Raw genomic sequence first — 20,445 nt, forward strand, 5'->3', positions numbered from 1 at the left:
GGCCTACTACTCCCAGTACAACAATCTGGAGACCCACGACGGCCTCCTATACCGGAGATGGTGGGCCCCCGGTCAGGGCAAGGGTCTCCTGCAGCTGTTGGTGCCTCGGTTGCGGCGGTCGCAGGTGCTCGAGCTTGTCCACGGCTCGGTGGGGACTGGCCACTATGGGAATGCCAAAACTCTCCGCCGTCTCAGGGGATGGTTCTACTGGCCTGGTTGTCGACGGGATGTGGAACTTCATGTGCACTGCTGTGACACCTGCGCGGCCCGGAAGGGCCCCACTCAACACTCCACTGCCCCCCTGCAGCAGCACCAGGCGGGGGGCCCGATGGAGAGAGTGGGAGTAGACGTCCTAGGGCCTCTCCCCATCACCGAGGCAGGGAACCGGCGTGGTGTGTTGGTGGCCATGGACTGCTACAGGAGGTGGAGGGAGCGGCCGTGGGAGGTTTATGACCACACCCCCCAGGCCAGCGCCGGAGTTCGACTGAAAGGAGCCTGCGACACCAGGTGCCGAGGGGGAGCTTTCGTGCCTGGCGACAAGGTTTGGGTGTACTGCCCGGTTCACAAGAGAGGAGTGTCCCCCAAGCTCTGCAGTCACTGGCAAGGGCCAGCGGAGGTCGTGGAGCGTCTAACAGAAGTGGTGTACCGGGTCACACTCTCACCGTACCGACCGCTCGCTCCAGCAGCCGCCGGGGCAGGGGATGCTGGTGGCACCCCATGTTCTGATCCGAGTGACTCTTCCTTCGCCAGTCGAGATCGGTCGGTGCGCCAAAATAAGACACATGGACATTTGCAGGACTTCGTGTTGGGTAATGGGGTTGTCGGGGACAACTGACCCCTTAGGTGGGGGCTATGTAGCGGGTCAGGGCTGTTTGGGGTTTTGTTTTGACAGCTATGTTCTGTTGTTCCAGGCGGCAGCGTTATGTTGCCATGGTTACAGGTGACGCTCTCTCTCTGCAACTGTGTGTTTCTGGGTGAAGAGAGCGCCTTTTTTGGTTGTTACGCTAGAGCTGCGCCGAGCAGTTGTGTTAGCGTTGTGTGTTCATCTGTTGAATGATAATAAACGGCTGTGCTCGATGGCTAACACTGCAGGAAGCAAGACCAGACGTTACCTCTGTCTCCTCCTTGTCTGAGCTCGCCACAATATTTTTAAGGTCATCTGCTATAAAAACCCAGACCAGGAAAACCTCCTTCATGTTTTTCCTGTGTTTTACCCTCAGTTACTTCGACACAAAGGAATCTGCTGTGATGCTTACACCTTTGACAAAGTCTCGCAAGTGTCAGCTTTCTTTTAACAGATATAAAAATATAGATATGTACTGATAAGTAATCAGAATTATAATATTTCTGACTGTCTGAGTCAAAAATTTCCCCGATTCAAATCGAATCGATCGAATCATGGATCGAATCGATTCGGGACCTTGTGAATCTGAATCGAAAAGATTCTAGAAATCAGTGACGATACCCAGCCCTAGTTATTACCCATATAGTATGAAAGATAATGTCACAGCTAGCCAATGTAAAATGCTTATTTATTAGACACTTTTTAAAAATAATTACATAACAATTATAAAGTAAAAAATAAAATAAAATAAAAAAATAAAACATGACATACAGTAGATAACAAATGATGTACAGACCACTGAGTTTCAATGCAAAGTGCATTAACAGAACAATCTGTAGAGGAGAAAGCAGGAAACAGCATGTTTCAGAATTCATAACAGCAGTATTTATTTTTTGAAGAGGGGCCATATAGGATTTTTAGGATATATTTAAAGGGTAGATGTTGATGAATATAATATTTCATGTTAAAACTTTAAAAATGTACCATATGGTTGGAACACAGGTTTTTGCAGATATTTTACACAGGTATAAAACAGCTTTCAGTGTCATTCCCCATGCAGGTGTATGACTGTAAGGTGTCCTCTGAAAATGGCAAATAAAATACTTTCCCAATTCTGCAGGGGCCCTAATATGACTGGAATGCAATATGCACTTTATAAATAATGACTGTGTAATGACTGCACAAAGGTCAGTCAGTTACTGAAGGTTCAGCTCTAATGATCAAAATGGCTGCAGTCATGTTATAAATTAAACATGACAATATATGAATTTTAAAAACATATTCTTTAATAAATACCTTTCTTAGAATGAAAAAAAGTGCTTAAAAGGTTTGCAAATTGCAATGATTAAAATGACTACCTGAAATGGATTTATATGTCTAACATGGTAACATCCCACAATCACCTTTATGTCAGTCCTGACAGCTAAATTAACATGAACAAATGTGACTTCGTCAAAATCAAAATAATCAGTCATATTTTTATGGTGATCATGCACAGACACAAAAATTATAAAATAAAATGATGTTGGTTCAATTCACACAGCTTTAAAAAAAAAATTCAGTCCTTGACGCCCTATCAAATCAACACAACACACAGAGCATAAAAGCTTACACATTATAACCACAAATTTCAGGAGCAGTTGTTTAAAATCAACAAAATAATGGATCTGAAACATTATTTGAAGGAAACTTGTGCTCACAATGATCTATGCCACATCAGCTAAACCAGTAGGGAGCAACTACCTGGTGTCACGCTTGATAAAATACATCAGTAAAAGAAGGAAGGATGTGTGCGATGGCACCTATATAAATCTACACAGATGCGTACATTAGTTTATTTGGAGTACATGCCCTAAATTAAAGGCTTATTCTCTCTCTCTTTTTTTTTCTTTTTTTTAACTCTTGTCTAACGTTTGACTGGAATGGTCATAACCACAGCTAAGACTAGTTTTCACAACAAAACAAATAAAAAATGTAGGAAAAAAAAGATATATTGGTGAATAGTTAACAAAACTTATTTAATGTGCTCAGTGTGATCATCGCTAAATAAATAAACAACAACATAACACAAAAACAGTTAAGCTACCACAGTGCATTTTGTCTTTCTTTGACCTCAACATTTACATTCTTGATTGTGCCGCTGTGGTCTTCTCAGCCACGAGAAAGACAAAAGCAGCGCGTACTTATCTGAGGTCTTTCAATGAGGTTTTCTCAGCATTAGTAATCATTTTGAGTCCTTACATTTTTGTCTGTTTTAATTACAAACGTGTTCATGTTCTACCACATTCTGCTAAGAAAAGATAAAGTTGAGCACTGCAAAGGGCAGTCACTGGAACAAATAGAGGCAGATTAAGTGGGAATGGAGTGACATTACCATACTAAAGAGATGCACTGTAACTGGTAATACAAATTGTGTGCATAATCTCAGAGTTGCTAACCTCTTATAATGTTTAGGTTAATCTATAACTGTCATGCAGGTTACAAGAATTTACTGAGCCAGTATTTTCAGTCACAATATAGACATGGGTACCATCACTCAATGCCACTGTATATGCACTTGCCTTAATCATTCCCTTCCAACCTTTGAAAAACCAAAATGTACCAAATAAAAAGGGGAAAATTACATTACACATTAGATCTTGACGAATGAAGTATTCAAGTAAAACAATCTTTACTGACATACATTGTGTAGTTTGTTAAGAACAAAACAACCTAACAACAATCAGTAAAAACCAAACTCATTAACCCTCCGGGGGCTGGATTCAAAAAAATCACGGCAAAGATCATAGTTACAATCATTCAAGTGTTCCCTTAATTGTCTTAGCACTATATAGTATATATAAATTAGTAGTCATTTTGGTACTTAACAATATTTAATAAACTAATAAATATAACATTAAGAAATTAATGAAAAATAATTTACCACATTTCCTTCATTTTAGCAAAGTGTGAGAGAAGCTGTACTTTTCTCTTTGCTGCTTTACTGTGAAGTTGTTTTTAAATTAATTAGAGCACAACTTTTCATTTTATTAAAATGCACTAAAAGCTTTGCAGCATGTGACGTTAACAAACAAAATGCCAAAAGACAAGCTGGCACAGACAGCACCGTGAACTGCACTTTTCTGTCATCAGCTGACTTTGCCAAATCAAAACTAATACACAGAGCACTGCAAACAAACCAAACCTACTGGTGTAGGAATCATGAACTGCCTCCACTTACCCTTTACTGCTGGCTCCCTGCATGCTTTGTTAGTTCTTGCTATTAAAATGAAGCTAGTGGGTGTTGGTGGCCAAAGATTGTATATTAAAAGCAGTAGTGCTTTAAACCTGTAATCTTTCCAGCACGGGAAAAGCCCACTCATTGCAAAAAAGAAATCAGATTTTATGGAAGTAAAATAACCCAACTTTTCTACTGACTTATGACCACTGTAAACACTTTACTAATGAGTTTATGCTTTCAGTCATCTTATGTAATACTAAATTATGTTCACTTTGGAAACTGCAGTCGCATTCAGGGTAAAACTAGGGAAAAAGCAGGTTACTGTAAGAGCACTGTTGTGTATGTAATGACTAAGTGTCACAACCACCACTCGTTTGCCAGTTTAAAAAAAAAAAAAAGAAAAGAAAGAAATAATACTTGAAGTACCCAACATCAGGCTTCAAAACAGGTGCCCAAAAACCACGATGTTCTATATAATTACTATAGTCTATGTTACGTATTAAATATTCCTATAGTAAACAGAGTAACACAGAACTGAAGTGAACACAGTGACCCCATTTACCCACCAATCCAATCCAGCTATTAGTTAGTTGCGCTGATATATGACACAAAAATCAGATGTGATGTACTGCATGGGAAAAGCAGCATCATCACTTAAACTGCCTTTTACAGCAGGCTTCCTTTAAAATAACTCTTTTCTGTCTGTTTTTCAGTAAGTGGCTGTCCAACTGAATCATTTGTTATTTGTATGTATTGCTTTTAGTGTATTACTGTAAAGCAATTACTATAACCCTCAGTCCAAATTTTTTTCTGGGAATCAAGTCAACATTTTACAAACTTAATTTGTTCCCTCGTGCTTATTCAAGGCTGCTTCTTTTGGTCAGAATGGATCTAACTGGTGAAACCTGGAAGGAATATACACTAGATTTTTTTTGAAAAAAGTGTGGCTAGCATTTTGTACACTCGGTGTACAGTTAACAACAGCTCCAAATATAGAAAAGAATGCTTCATCAGATGGGCTTATAAAGCAAGGTGGTGACATATTTCTTCTTATAGCGATGTGTTGCACTGAGTACCATCACTCCGTCCTGTGACAGAAAGACACAACACACAGGAAAAGTCGATTTAAAACCTCACACAATGCATGCTTTCAACTAGGATGGAAACAGTAGCATCAGTCTTACCATGTACAGTTCCACCATGCTATAAGCCAGTATGGTTAAACTGTAATTGGTAGGGCTATGGCTTTTTTAAGACACACATGAAACCAGAATTGCAGCATCATGGTTGCAGGCCTCCCCCTACCAGTCAAGTTGCAGTTCACACCCAAGTCTGTTCAGACTCGCATATAAATGTACATAAAGAAAAAAAAATGAAAGAAGAAAATACTGGCAACCGCCAGCCTCCTGGTAGACACATCTATGGTATTGATTTCAAAATCCCACGTCACCTTGTTCTGAAGTTTCTCGTATTAACAGTGTTGGGTTTATCTTGGCACAAACCCCGCTGGAACGCGAGACCAACAACTGCACGACAAACAAGGCAAGAAGGTACTCTCCGTATTTGTGGCTTGCGAGGGAAGTCAGCCAAAGTTGAGGAAAAGATTCCTTCACCTGAACTCAACCAACTTCAACTGATTCCTTCGCTAGAGCCCTTTTTATTGTCAGCAAGCAATCATTCATGAATATGCAATTACAAATACACGTGACATTCTTAAGCAGGCATATCTGAACAACATCAGTGTCTGTAATCTGTGTGTGTGGGTGTGTTTCCAGCCATACTATACATAGACATTCGACCTTTTAATGAACTTAAACTGTGTGTATGCTTCCTCTCATCTCATGGTAAACAAGTGCACAGAGAATCTTATCAGACCTAATAAGTAGGGCTGGGCTATATCATACCGTTCACGGTAATACCGGTGTAATTTTGGGCAACGATAGGAAAATGAAATATCGCGATAGAATATGGGTAAAACGCGTATGCGCAGTGTCTATGTTTACATACGCACATGGCGGCGATGCAGAATGAGAAGAGCGAAAGCGGATCGTTGAATGAAACAGATGAACCAGAACTGGTTTGTAAAAATGCTGCAACTTCAGTGGTGTGGGACTGGTTTAGCTTTCGTCCGTCAGATACACAACAAAGCACTATTTTTAGTAGAGCGTGCTAGCGGGCCGTCGTTATTATCGTGTTGTTTGGAAAATACGGCACACTTAAAATCAATCCTTTGATTTTTCTGAAAATCAACAGAGCCCCTTATAATCCCGTGTGCCTTATGTATGAATTCTGGTTGTGTTTACTGACCTCGAAACGATTTTATGTCGTACACGGCGCTCAAAAATCTGTCAAATGTTTCAGTACGACTTTGCTAAGCTACGAACCCGCACCGCTTGATGGATTGTCGGAGCATTACGGCTATCGTAGTCAGGCGCCTCGCGGAGTGATACGTACTGCGCTTCGACATAATATTACCGTATTATGTGTATAACCTCTTTTTAAGTTTTGTGGATATTATACATGGTTATGCTGAAGATATGTCGGCCAATTTCCACTGGAAATGCCTTTTGGTTAAACTGTCAGCGAGGAATTTACACTGTTACATTTTTATATAACTTTAATGCACATAAAAAACAGCTGCTTGTTTAAGTGAAAATACATTGATGGGGTTTTTTGCACTAATAAAGTTGTGGAGTTGTAAAGTATTTTGTCTAGTGTCAATTATATCGTCAGTTATATCGTTATCGCAAATTTTCAAATGTATATCGTGATAAATATTTTTGGTCATATCACCCTGCTCTACTAATAAGGATATGATTTTTATCAGCACACAGATGATTATATATTTCTAAGCATAAATGATTATATGTTTCTAAGCACAAATGACAATATAGAAAATATCACCCTTACAAACAGGACTTTCAGAAAACATGACCTCTGACCTTTAAGTTGAGGTCATGTTTTCTGAAAGTCCTGTTCAGAAAACTTTTAGTAAATACACTTATGGCATCAATTTGAAGGTGATGCGTCACCTTCTTCTCAAGTTATCACATTCACAAACTTGAATGGGTGCCCATGGTGAGAGTCCTTCATCAAACCACCTCTTCAATAAGCTCTGACATGAAGTGACATTATTTTGCAGCATTAGATTAATAATATACATTATAAATAAAATATATCAATTAAATTGTATTACTATTGAAATGTGTCAGATATATATATGGTAAATATATATATTTTTTTATATATTTAAAAGAAATTTATAAAAATAAAAGCTTGCTTTTTTTCCTTTTTTCTTTCCACAGGCCAGTAACACTGAGTCACTGACCTGGGACTGTTAGGCTGCAGACTGAATTATCCTAAACATTAACTATTAACATTAATTATTAACATCTACACTATCAGAATGTCTGTTTGTGCAGCAGGAAACGTGGCCTCAAACCTCAGTTCTGAGAATGGTGATATGCTCACTTTTCTTCATTGCAGCCACCACATGCTCCTTTAAAGGTTACGGACACACACAGTAACTCATTCACTAGCACATTTAAACACACAGACACACATGGAGGTGCACAAAACACACACATAAACACACTACCTCATCCAGGAGAAGCAATACTGTCAGAACTTTTTTTTTTTTGCCTCCTAACGTAACAAAGACTTCCAAGAAGACCAAGTAAAGGCTATTTTATATTATGCCTGATTTTTGTTTGACATTGCTGTACTATTTATTGTTGCATTTGATTTCAACATCTTATGAATACAATGAAAGGGTTTATTTGTTAGTTAAGTTTTAAGCTATTAAAAGCACTGCAATTTCTAGAATTGAACTGTCTGAACAGTTTGTTTTAAAGAACCTATTAAAGGACAGAAGTATTTTTTAAATCGGATTACTCAACCAGACATAAGACATAATGAAATAATGTGATGCATATTCAAGATTGTAACTTAGCAGCATTACTAATATATCAACAGTCATTAAGAAGATGAGAAATTACAATTAGTAAAGTTTCAACAGAGCCACTTAGATTGTCCCCAAAATGCAAGTTTTTCCTCACAGGTCACACTAGTGAACATAAAGTCATTCAAAAATGTGTTTAAGTTAAATACAGCAGCATTTTATCTGCTTCATGTACAACTACTTAACTACATTACAAGAGAAACCAAATGGAAAAAAGTGAATATCTGACCACCCACTACCTGAAATGGAAAATACACATAGTTGTTTTCCACTCCTTTTTTTTGTTGACATGCAGACATTTGCTGTGGCTATCTTGAAATGCAAGTAAAGTTTGTTTTTTCCTGTCAGAGAGTTGAAAGAAGGAGAATTATCTGTCCTTCATCTGTTCTTCTGTCCCATTTATCAGCCTTTTTGGCATTGCACAGATTCAATCTGCTGTGCCAACAACGTGCAAGCTTGCTAAAAGCACAAGCAGCAGCAGCGCACACTTTCTGTTAAAATGCTTACAAAGCTGATCAAGTTTTCTCACACGCTGCCAAAAAACATCAAACACAAAAATCTTAAAAGTCACCCTGAAACCTTACCTTAATGGAAAGTGCATAGAGGTGGTTGAGCATGACATGGTTGGGTTCTGGGAGCAGTGCAGGGTCACACTGAAACAATGACAAACAAAACAACAACATTTAAAATAAATGATCTGTATTATTTATTCTTGTGGATGCATTTTTTTCACAATTTTGTTGTACGTGTACAATGACAATAAAGGGCTATTCTATTTTTATGAAATGCAGGCAGGGGAAAGTGGGAATAAGCCAAATTCATCTCAGATTACAGCTACTTACAGAAATCCCAGTGTCTTTGTTAAGGATGACCTGTAGAAGGTGAGGTGGAAGAATGGGTGGAGATTTTAACTTCTCTTCCTGTTTAGGGACATAAGCATCCTGATGATATGGCCCAGGAGGAGAGCTAGAAAGGTCTGAGGGGGGGGGGGGGGGGGGAACAGTATGACAAGAACATTAAATTATTTTCAAACCTATAGATTTTAACAGCAATGTTGAAATCCATTAAAAAAGGCAGGAACAAAAAAAGTTGGTCTTTAAAATGAATGAAGATTCTTTTTGAACACTTTTATACCCCTGCTTTCCAGACATGTAGTCTGGATCAGTAAATGTTAAAAAAAAGCACAGATAAACAGTGGCTGTCAGCACTCACCTGACATGTCAGAGCATTTCTGCGAATCCACCATTAGCGCATCAAAAACCTCAAAGTCAGTCTTCTTTACCTGAATGATATTGTTGACTGTGCCTAGCTGACTGGTTACAACAGGCTGTTAGGAAACAGGAGACAATAAAACTCACAAATAAAGCTCAAAAGTATAGACCAAAAAGACATAATTTATATAATAGCAGGCCACTGTTTGCTTTAACAAGCAAACCACTTAAGCCTCTTAAACTAATGTCCACTCATGACTACTCTACCTCTAGTCACGCCCCTCCACTGCACCATTTGTCCTGATTACCATATGTGTGTGCTAATATTTTATACACTTGTTACTATATTTCTGAAGAGAGAAAAAAAGATGTTTATTGTTAAAGCATGACATCAGATAAGGTGACTCAGATACATGCCTGCAGTCAGTCATGAAGCCAGCTCATCATAACCTACACTAGTGGCCTTAATACACTCACAAGTTATTACTCATAATGTAATGATAATATTAATGCATTAGTGAATATATGCTTGTGTCTACCCAGACTTTACAGGAATGGCAGAGCGGCAGTGCCTTTAAAAACTGAAACTGCTGCAGATTTTGTGTTGAGGTCTAGGTAAGTAAAGTAAAATATGCTTGTTTGACAACAGGTCATAAATGACTGTGAGAGTAACGGCTTACCTCAGCTGGGTCGTGGGTCCACTGACCATCCACGTAAAATTTGTACTGATGCTCCCCCTCAGGTAGATCGACAATTGCCACAAAGGTGTTCTGACTTTGATAGATCACAAACAAAAGAAAAGAAAACATTTGGCACACAGGTAAGTTAAACCAGCCATTTACAAAGAAGAAGAACTCACATGTACCTATAATACATAGATTTGCCTTCTTGGCTTGTTCTAGTAAACCTTTCTCATATGCAAATAGGAATAAAAGAAATCTGTTAAAACTCGAGTTTAAATCTCAAAAGATAAACAGCCAGAAATTCAACCTGAAAAACATGTTCAGATTTATAACATGCTCTCACCTTCTAATAAGGGGAATTTTGTTGGCCCAGTTGTTGAAGGATCCAGAGAGGTAGACCTCCTTTCCATCTCCTTTCCAGCGAAAGACTGTCGGCCGTTCCAGAGTTGGTGCTTTGTCATCTGATTCTAAGTCTTGCTGCCAAGCAAGGAACTCCTCTTTCTCTAAGGGTGCCTTAAATGCACATCATACACAAGAATATTGTTTATCAACAAGGATTAGAGTTTGAAGAGATCTACAGGGCCAAGAAGGCTATAAATTCTACCTGATATGCACCTCCAAGAGAGCAGCCCAATTTACCTTTATGTCCTCTCCATGAAAAATATCAGCATCCTCTGGGCTATCCATGAGGATTTTTGGCCTCTCGCCCTCTTTGATACCTCGGCTGTCCCTCCGCTGCGCCTTCTCTCCGTGGCCCATTGCAGCCCTCTCACTGCTTGTATTCCCCATGGCTTTGTCTTCTTGCAGGCTGTTACAAGGTCACTGCAAGTAGAGTTGATTCAGCTGTGTAAAGAAAGCCTTAAAGTCAGAAGAGACTACATAACACCTTACAGATTTATTTATAACTGCTAAAGGCTTACTGGTTAAAATGTTGCTTTTTAGGCCTGCAACTCTCAAAAGAGACATTTTTAGGTACCAATGCTATTTATAGTGACTTCTGCAGTAGAACAAGCTGAATCATGTGGGCAGACTACAACTTTTCCATTTCTAAGTGTATCATACTGAACAACTATGAGTTCATTTATTGACTCCAAAACAATCCCTGGGACGTTAATACCAGATATCTTGTATATGTTTCAGTGTCAACTGTCTTGTTATGTTAGTTTAAATGTGATCCAAATAAAACACGTCTTTCAGCATGATACCTAATTCCTCTAAAGGATGGGTGTATTTGTTTGAGTATACCATTCTCTCTGGAATACATTTACATTACTGCAGGTCATTTATAGGCCTATAAATATAACTCTGTTCCTTACACTTTTAGCTTACACTCAGTTATTTGCAATATAAAAATACAATTACAGAACAAAAACAATTTTCTAGCTAACACTCTGACCACACTTTGTTGTTCTTTTACTTATAGAACAATATCATGGAATCTGCACTGCCTGCTCTGTCAGTACACACAAGTAAAGGTAAGACAACCTTTTTAAAAGAACAGCAGAATCCATAGTTACAGTAATGGATTACTTATTATTGACCTCATAATGTTATACAATGAAATAAAACTCTACCTGAAACACTCCCACAAGTGACACTGGAGGTTTTAAAGTCAAATGATGTTTTACTGTTATGATATCTGCCAGTTTATTTTACTTTAGGAAAAGTATGAAACTGTATTTGGAAATACCACTGAATGGGAGTGTTACTGGAATATTCTAGTACCCTGCAACATGAAAACATTCTCATTTCAGTTTCCTTAGAATAACTTGGCTATTTTTGGTTATATGATTATATTTATGGAAGACGATGTCAAACAGGTGTGTACATGTATGCGCAGCGTGTTTAGCTCTTATCAGCACTGTGTTTACATACTAGCATCAAAGGTTGTGACATGCCTGCGGTTATGTTAGCTCATCTTAACGTCTAAGCTCCATTCCAACTTCCTGTGGCCTCATACTCTAAATTATACTAAATAAACACGAGGCTGTTGTAAGACACATGAAATAGAAGCTATGAAATACAGCGTTACTAAAGCTAACATTGGGTAACCTACTAGCATATGTAGCCCAAACATGCTATCTGCTTCGACTTAAAAGGTGACACCAACTAATGAATACAAACACCGACAAGAAACGTAGGGTTGTTTTGTTTACCTGAGAAACGTTTGCCGTCGTAGATATCGATGTCGACCTGTCAACTACCTTCCATCCCGCACGAAAACAAAAACATTTGATCCTTCTAGCAGAATCCGGCCCCTGTTGCGCATGCGCACTTCATCCAAATGCAAAATATTAATGCACGTGAAAAGCAAAATATTATCCATCACTACTACCGTCGTTTATTGTCTCATAAACTACTCTTATCCATAATAAATCTTTTGGTTTAATGTTCGACTATTATAACCTTTTACAATTTAATTCTCTATAATGACAGACGTAATGTCACGTACTCAACACTAGATGGAAGAGTGGGTCAAGTAGCCTGCAATGCGGGTCAGTACAATGGATATAGAGTTGTGTTTAATGAGCCAATAGAAGCATGAGACTTTTTTTTTTTCTTTAATACAGTTTAATGCAAATGTGCAACATTTGCTATATTTAAAATGCACATAGCAATCCTTCAAATCCATAGAAAAACACTTCTTTCAGCTTTGATGATCCGCAGACTACCTGCCTCCAACTTGACCTATCCCTGGCATCCTTTGATACGACAACCCTCTGCATAGTCACCTTCACTACATCCATGAATCTTCTCTGTGGTCTTCCTCTTTTCCTCTGGCTTGGCAGCTGCATATTTAATATCATTTGCCTATTATATTCTCATATCCCTCCCGTGCACATATCCAAACACAGACTAACCCTGAGCTGGGGTCCGTTCTTCGTACCTCGCTTACTACATCCAAGATCAAATGACACATCCAAGATCAAGTCATCGCGCCAACTTTGAGCTCGCTATTCCGGTTCCCCGAACACACCTGTTGTTGACGATTAGTACAGCTGGATGAAGTAATGTGAGATCACTGGGTGGCTTAAAAGGGGCTACGCATCGATAGTAGAAACATTGATCGGCAACCCTTTGATTGGTCGGCGAAAATGTCGAAGGAGCGCGCTCAGTATTTTTCGGCAGCAGAGCAAGAACTCTTGATTGAGGGATTTCAGGAGTTTCAGAGTTTAATTAAAACACAAGGGAACACTGCAAAGGCTGCAAAAGCAAGGAGAGAGGGCTGGCAGAAAGTTGCTGACAAATTAAACTCGTAAGTAATTTAATAATAATAATAATAATAATAATGGATTGGATTTATATAGCGCTTTTCAAGGCACCCAAAGCGCTTTACAATGCCACTATTCATTCACTCTCACATTCACACACTGGTGGAGGCAAGCTACGGTTGTAGCCACAGCTGCCCTGGGGCAGACTGACAGAAGCGAGGCTGCCATATCGCGCCATCGGCCCCTCTGGCCAACACCAGTAGGCGGTAGGGTAAATTTATTATATTATATTATATTACATTATATCCTCTTTCACATTAGAGCCACAACAGGACCCACTAGAACATGGGAACAAGTAAAAGTGAAATATAAGAATATTCTACAGAATGGTAATATTTATCACTTATATTGCTTTTAGTCTCTTGAAAAGAGACCCTGAAATAATCTGTTTGTTTGTTTATAACAGCAACCAAGAAAAGGGCAGAGCAAAAAAAGACAGGTGGTGGTCCTGCACCCCCTCGTCAACAAGTTGGTTAAGTAAATAATACCCTCACGGGAAAATCGATATCTCTCTATGAGCACACTGTCGCGCTGAGCTAAAGGATCCTGTCTATCCCGCAATATACGCTGAATTCTGAAAACTCTCCTTATCAATCTTGCACCTTCCGCAATGGGTTGCTCGCGTACAAACGGACAGGACATGGCTGCGACAAATCCACCTTCGCTTTAATAGCCGTGGTCTCTCATCTTGATTACACAAAGTAATTTACTATTACTACTCTAAAATATGAATTACATCTGAAATAATCAAATACATGAAATAGAATGATTAATAGTACATTTCCCTTTTTTAAGGAAATGACCTGTATGTATCTGTATGAAATCAATAAAAGAATCAAATACTGCATTATCTTTAGTTACATTGATAATATTTATTTATGGAAAAACAGTGGAAAAATATCGCTGTTGCTTTCGTATAGATGAAGCGGACATACCTGAGTGGCCGCGATCTAATCCTGTTTACATAAAGTAAGCCTGCTCCCAAGCAGGTTTACGCTTACGGATCTGTTGCTATGACAACAAGTCCCGGATGAGTTTCGGAGAACCGGGGTCTGTTTCAGAAAGCGGGTTTAGAAAACTCAGAGTTAAAAATGATACTCAGGGTTGAGTAACCCCGAACTGTCCAACTCGGAATATTCGGTTTCAGAAAGGCTGATAACAATTAGTTCAATCAACGCGGAGTTGCTTTAACCCCAAATTAAGCGCGCGCACGAGGATACATAAAGCCCTGATTAGTGGAGCACAGATTAAGCGAGTCACCATGGAGACGGAGGGAAAGAAGGCGCGGTCAATGTATTTTACAGCGCTTGAGGCCGAAATTCTGATGGCAGCATATGCCGATAACATGCAAATTTTGCGGAAAAAAAGTAACACAGCCTCAGCTGCAAAAGAAAGGGAGCATGCATGGCAAAACATAGCCGACAGAGTCAATGCGTGAGTGTTAATTTAAACATTAATCTTGGGATTTCCACCCATTTAACACGTTATTTTATTATATTTTATTTTATTTTGTATTTTATACATTTTATTTTGTGACGTGATGTGAGCGCAGGTGCAACCCAACAGGCCCCAAACGTTCCTGGCAGCAAGTAAAAATGAAATATAAAAATATAGTCCAAACAGGTAAGGTGTAATTGTATTATGAGCCATAGTGCTTGGTCTGTTTGTCCTATGTAAATCAATTGCAGTTAGAGGCTACATTAATTTTCTTTCTGTAAGCACTTATTGAAATTATCTGAGCACATTACAAGTACATATTTGCTTACTCTGTATGCTCAAATGTGACCCGTTATAGCCAACAGAAAAAAAGCAGAGGCCCGAAAAACAGGTGGGGGTCCTCCACCACCACCACTCACAGAGGCTGAGCAGTTGGCCCTCAGCCAAAACAGTGGGCGCCCTGTGGCTGAAGGCATCTCTGCGGGGACATCCTCTGAGTCAATAACCCCGCAAGACACAAGTGCCTACATAAGAGGTAAATTCAAAATAATACATGATGTGCATACATCCTTTCTTCACAGTCACCTTTGCAGTGCTACTCATTCATTTGATAAACTCTTTACCATAATGAATTATTTTGTAGTGAAGTTATATTCCTACTGATTTTGCCTTCCCTCAGTCTTGGTTGTCTTTGAGAGCATAATGACAATGAAGTGTAAGGTGATTGGTATATGTTTGTTAATTGCCATCTGGTCCCTTGTAAGTTATAAGTGACCTGTATAAACCTCATATTCTATCAGTTGATGGTGATGGTGTACTGCATCTGGTGCAGCCTCCTGTTGAGCCAGACCAACATGCAGTTGTGAGTACTCTTAATACTCCACAGATTATATGAGTTTACAGTAGCACAGCAATGTTGTTAATTTCTTTACTACAGGAAAATAATGAAGAAACATTGACAGCTGTTACAGAGGAGGAAGCAACAGAGACACTTTATGAGGTTTACATCTTACAATGGGAAATATAACAATTGAATAAAATGTGGTACTATAATAAAACCATGGACTTTCTATGTCTCTAACAGAGTGATGATGGAAATGAAGAGGAAGAGGGTCCAGCCACTTCTCCAACAAACCTTTCCTCAGTAAGATGTTCAGCACTGATTTACAACCAACCTAAGTAGGCATGTACTATGAACGTCAATGCTATTTTCTGTGTTTCAATAGCTCCCTGTAAAGCAGCTGTACAAGACCTATTTGATCAAGAAAATAAAAGAATGCGACTTGGAAATGGAACACTTCAAGCAGCAGATCCAAAAAACCAAGATTGAGATTTTACTGCTGGAACATCAGTTAAGGGTGGGTGAAGTGGTCAGAGATGGACGAATTATTTCAGTGTTTGAACAACATAATAATATACTTATTAATACTTTGTGTACAGGAAATACAGGCGACCAATAAAGCCAGTTGAACAAAAAATCTGTTTATTCTTCTTTCAACATGTTGAGGTGATGGGTCAAAGGAAATGATTGTGACATATGGTGTCTCTGACTGCTCTTCCATCTTGTATGTCCGTGGGAGGGTCAGGATGTTCATGGTTTGGATCACTGCTGATGTTTGGTTCAGAAGGACAGTGTTCTCCTCTAATTGTGGCAATGTTGTGAAGAATCACACATGCCACAATAATGTCACATGCCCTTTCTGGGGTGACCCTGAGTCTTTGAAGGCACTGGAACCGGGCCTTAAGCATTCCGATAGTCATTTCAACTCTGGCTCTTGTCCTGCAATGAGCCAGATTATATCGCTGCTGTGGGCCCGGTTCAGGGTCAGGGTTAGGGGTAAGCAAATAGGGTAAACATGGATACCCCCTATCACCAAGCAAGTAGCCAGTGAACTCTCCTAAGACAGAAGGATACACTTCAGTTCAAATGTCCCTGTAGCAATTGGTCTTTATATATTTTAAAGTATTTTCAACTCACCATGTCCAAATTTTGTGCTCAGTGTACATTCACGAAAAATTCGTGAGTCATGAACAGAGCCTGGCCACTTGGCTTCCACATTTGTGATAATGTTGGCAGCATCACATATGATCTTCACAGTGCAGAGAACACAAATTAGCATCCATTACTATAATGACATCACTTGTTAGTGTGAAATGCTACAGGGAACTATGTACCTGTACATTGATGCTGTGGAAAGACTTCCTGTTCACATAGTCCCCTTCATTTACTGAGGGTGCAATGATTGGAATGTGGGTGCCATCTATACAGCCAATCACGCCTGGGAACCCTGAAAATAGCTACAACATGTAAGTAGTAGTTCAAGTATCACCACATCATGGATTAGGTTTTGTTCGTCCTGATACCTGCAATTTTGTGGAATCCCTCTTTGATGAATCTTGTGGGTCTGTGACCGGGGAACACCACTAACGAGTACAGGAGACGTTTCAGTGCAACTGTAACATTCCTGACTGCCCGACAGACGGTAGCCTTGGAAACGTGCTCAGCGTCACCAATATTATACAGAAAGCTCCTGTTTGCAAAAAAAACGAAGTGCAATACAAATAATATGTACAGAACTGAGAGAATGTCCGCGATGTGTCACATGAGCAATATTAGGCCTGAGGATGTTATTCAAATGAATTATAGATTGTGCTGAAAAACTGTAATGTTCACACAGAAAATCATCAGGAAATGATAAAATGTCCAAACGCGCTCTAACCACTCTCTCCCGGCGGAGAGCTCTGCGGAGAATTTGGGCTCCAACATCTACTGGCTCTTCAAGGAAGGGGCACGCCATGTCTGACACTTCCTACAGTCAGGTTTCCGACAAAGAGGCGGGGACAGTCAGGGTTAGTTGCAGTAAACCTGCTAGGGGGCAGGTTAGCTTCACGGAGTGTGTCGTCATAGTAACTCACTCAGAATTAATCTGAACTCGCTTTGTGAAACCGAAAACCCAGAGTTTTCGTTAACTCAGGGTGTACTTACTCAGAGTTTGCACTAAACCCGCTTTCTGAAACAGGGCCCCGAACGATCCAAGATCACGCGAAATCGTCAACAATCAAATCCAGCTAACTTACTTAGCGAGGTACGAAGAACGGACCCCTGTACCCATTTCTAATCCTTTCCATTCTGGTCACTCCAAATGGAAATCTTATCATCTTCAACTCTGCCAAGTCCAGCTTTGCCTCCTGTCTTTTTGTCAGTGTCATAATCTCCAATCCATACATAAACATAAATATAGATGCAGATACTGATAGAATATGTTAATAGGTCTAAATATGATATGCGTATACATTGTGTTTCATACCACCAGTTAGGCTAATGATGTCTTGCAGCCAGTGACAGTGCTTTGGGAAAATTTAGACTGCTGGTATAACAAAAACACAGCAGCTTTATCCTATCCCTGATATCTATTATGAATGTGTTCCTTGGTATAATTGCCTTTAACACATTTCACAAATGTAATATGAGGAATCAGATCCAGCTGTGAGAATGCCTAATATGGTCACCTAAATAATTGTTTGAATTCAAAGCCATGCTTCTGTGATGATTAAAGTATCAACGCCCTGTAGAGATAAAGAGATAGAGACGAAGCAGCAAATCACCAGTCCTTGTAAGGCAGCCCGATCTAACTGTTGGACAGTGTGAAAACTCATTAGGTTGCTGTGGTGGCAAGCACCCTGAGCAGTACTGTGGTGTCTGTGTGCCTGGTAATAAAAGAAAAAGCAGGGAAAGAGAAGGTGCAATTAATAACATCAAAAAGTATTCAGATTTAGCTTTAGTAAAGTGCATTTATTATAAGTCATACAGTAACAGCACACTGTGTTGCTTCTTGTAACACAGCAAATGGATTGTCATTATTTTTATTGACTACACATTTTTATGTTCTGTTACTTCGGCAATACAAGTGGAACATTTAACAGCAAATGCAATACTTTTTGCTATTAGTGTTCGCTCCCTGTCTGTTGTTATTGCACCTCATGGGGTACATTTCTGTTACAGTATCTCCCGTTAGCAGTCACACAAAACTGCAGCAAAAGCTTAAAAAAATCATTTGATGTTTGTTTGTCCCCTCACCAACATTCCCTGACTTTATCAACTCTCATTTTTCTCAAAGTTTGACAGAGATTTAAAAGAGTTAACGATGTCCACCCCCAATGGCACAACAGCATCCTCGAGACACAGGAGGCAGAGAAAGCTGTGCAGCCTTTTGGCACATAATGAGCAGCTAAGGCTCTGTTTTTTTTTTAATGTCCAGTAGAGATGTTTGAGCTGAGGGGAGGTGGGATTTCGCTGGCTTTACATTTTCACAAGGCCCTGTTATCTGCGCATGTTACAGCAGGCACAGCCCCAAATTACATCCATGGCCAGCCACACTTGACTGCATCACACAGATGTCGATCCACATGGGGTGTTCAATTACAGAGATTTAATTTTTCCCTTCACAGCTTATGCCTTGTTATAGCCAGCTTTTGTTGTTTTTTCTTCAACTTTATTTTTTAGAGATGCCAAAACAAAACAAAAAAAAGCATGAGCCAAAATTTTAAATGCATATTTTTGTGCAGTGGACAAATGCAACACTTTCACTGAGTACATTGAATCAAATTAGCTCAAGAGAAAAAAAAAAGAAAAATGAAAAAAGAGCAATGGCTGTACTTCCTGGAACCAGACGACTGTAATTGGCTCATGTCAGTTGCAGAGACTGAGTTGGCTCCAAGGAAACAGTTGGCTGTGCTGGTGGAAGTGGGATGTGAATTATTTGCTTACATGCGGAGGATGATCTAAAAATGGCATTGGAGAAATAGAGTTGGATGGCAAGTATCCCCACTGAGGTCTTGTCTTGTTTTTTAGTGAGACTGGAGTGGCTTGTGTCTGTATTCCCATGTATGCAGATGACCTTCAAATCAAACTCTACGATAAGGCATTGCCACTGACACTCATTATCACCAGAAAAATTAAACCTAATAGTTGCCAATCTGGAACTCACTGCCTATTTAGAAATCCTGCATTGGCACTCAAACCAGTCTGTGAACTCCATGAAGAAACTGTGTGCTGACATTTTACTGCAGCTCTCCTCTGGCTCTGCCTCCCCAGAGCTATGACCGCACTGCCACACTTGTTTACTATTACTCATCCCTGCTGAGTGAAGCCATCACACAACAGCAGCCGTCCGCATCACAGCACCTCTGCCAGCAGCTGGCCCTGTTACACTCCTTGTAGGACACGCCAGATAACCTTTGTACAGAGCTCCTCTGGATCACACATGGGGAGAGATGACTCAAAAGAAAAAAAAAAACCAAAAACGGTTGTTTCTTTGATACTCTTACAGGCTCACATCTGTGCATAACACATTTGGCACACTTGTAGACTAGTAAGCAAAGACTACTTTTATTAAAGCGCTAACATTCAAACATGATGGCATAGAATCATCTCACTATCATTAACTGAAAGGTAAAGCTCTGTTCCAACAACATTATTTGTTTTCTGTTGAAGATGTACTTTAAAAAAACAGATCATAAATACAGTATAGAGGTTACTGGGGACACTGAAATCAAACAAAAGTCAACTGTGCAGTTGCTGGAGGCAGTTAGGAACAAATTAATGCACCATCAAAATGTATTTATTTATTTATGGAAGCAAAATTTGGAAGTGACGATAGTTCCCATGCTTATGACAACAGAGCCCTTCACATGTAATTCACTGACTTTTTTCATAATGCACTTAGGAACAGGCCATGGTTTATCTACTGTAGACAGAATTCGATTACTGGTTATTTTTATTGATTGAAACTATAACAAAAATGGAAAATACAAAAA

The 20,445-nt window shown here is 39.5% G+C and overlaps 2 protein-coding genes across 3 annotated transcripts; one reads left to right on the forward strand and one right to left on the reverse strand.

The window, feature by feature from the left end:
• Window positions 1-1,515: 1,515 nt before the first annotated feature.
• prkab1a (protein kinase, AMP-activated, beta 1 non-catalytic subunit, a) lies at window positions 1,516-13,089 on the reverse strand. Of its 2 annotated transcripts, none has more exons than XM_084934809.1 (8): window positions 12,076-13,089; window positions 10,559-10,741; window positions 10,263-10,432; window positions 9,917-10,010; window positions 9,238-9,352; window positions 8,868-9,001; window positions 8,610-8,678; window positions 1,516-5,152 (listed from the first exon to the last, which is right to left on the reverse strand). In XM_084934809.1, the coding sequence occupies exons 2-8, from the start codon at window positions 10,706-10,708 to the stop codon at window positions 5,075-5,077; spliced, it is 810 nt and encodes a 269-aa protein (XP_084790935.1). In that variant the 5' UTR covers window positions 10,709-10,741; window positions 12,076-13,089; the 3' UTR covers window positions 1,516-5,074. The 2 variants fall into 2 exon arrangements, with proteins under 2 accessions (XP_084790935.1, XP_084790934.1); XM_084934808.1 differs by having other exon boundaries at window positions 10,559-10,762; window positions 12,076-12,369.
• A 1,532-nt stretch (window positions 13,090-14,621) lies between these two features.
• Window positions 14,622-16,989, forward strand: LOC146383521 (uncharacterized). The gene is made up of 6 exons (XM_084932456.1): window positions 14,622-14,625; window positions 14,987-15,163; window positions 15,429-15,490; window positions 15,566-15,628; window positions 15,713-15,772; window positions 15,855-16,989. Exons 1-6 carry the CDS (start codon window positions 14,622-14,624, stop codon window positions 16,086-16,088), a joined length of 600 nt encoding a protein of 199 aa, XP_084788582.1. The 3' UTR covers window positions 16,089-16,989.
• The last annotated feature ends 3,456 nt before the right edge of the window (window positions 16,990-20,445 follow it).

The sequence above is a fragment of the Perissodus microlepis genome, chromosome 7 (genome assembly GCF_051167445.1).
Source record: "Perissodus microlepis isolate ML-2025 ecotype Zambia chromosome 7, ASM5116744v1, whole genome shotgun sequence".
Classification (NCBI taxonomy): domain Eukaryota; kingdom Metazoa; phylum Chordata; class Actinopteri; order Cichliformes; family Cichlidae; genus Perissodus; species Perissodus microlepis.

Coding starts and splice junctions, on each gene's coding strand:
- LOC146383521 (XM_084932456.1), top strand. Junction 15,629..15,712: donor CAACAGAGACACTTTATGAG/GTTTACATCTTA, acceptor TGTCTCTAACAG/AGTGATGATGGAAATGAAGA. Junction 15,773..15,854: donor CTCCAACAAACCTTTCCTCA/GTAAGATGTTCA, acceptor GTGTTTCAATAG/CTCCCTGTAAAGCAGCTGTA.
- prkab1a (XM_084934809.1), bottom strand. CDS start 10,708: ATGGGGAATACAAGCAGTGAGAGGGCTGCAATGGGCCACGGAGAGAAG. Junction 10,433..10,558: donor TTCATGGAGAGGACATAAAG/GTAAATTGGGCT, acceptor TGTGCATTTAAG/GCACCCTTAGAGAAAGAGGA. Junction 5,153..8,609: donor TCTATGCACTTTCCATTAAG/GTAAGGTTTCAG, acceptor TTTCTGTCACAG/GACGGAGTGATGGTACTCAG.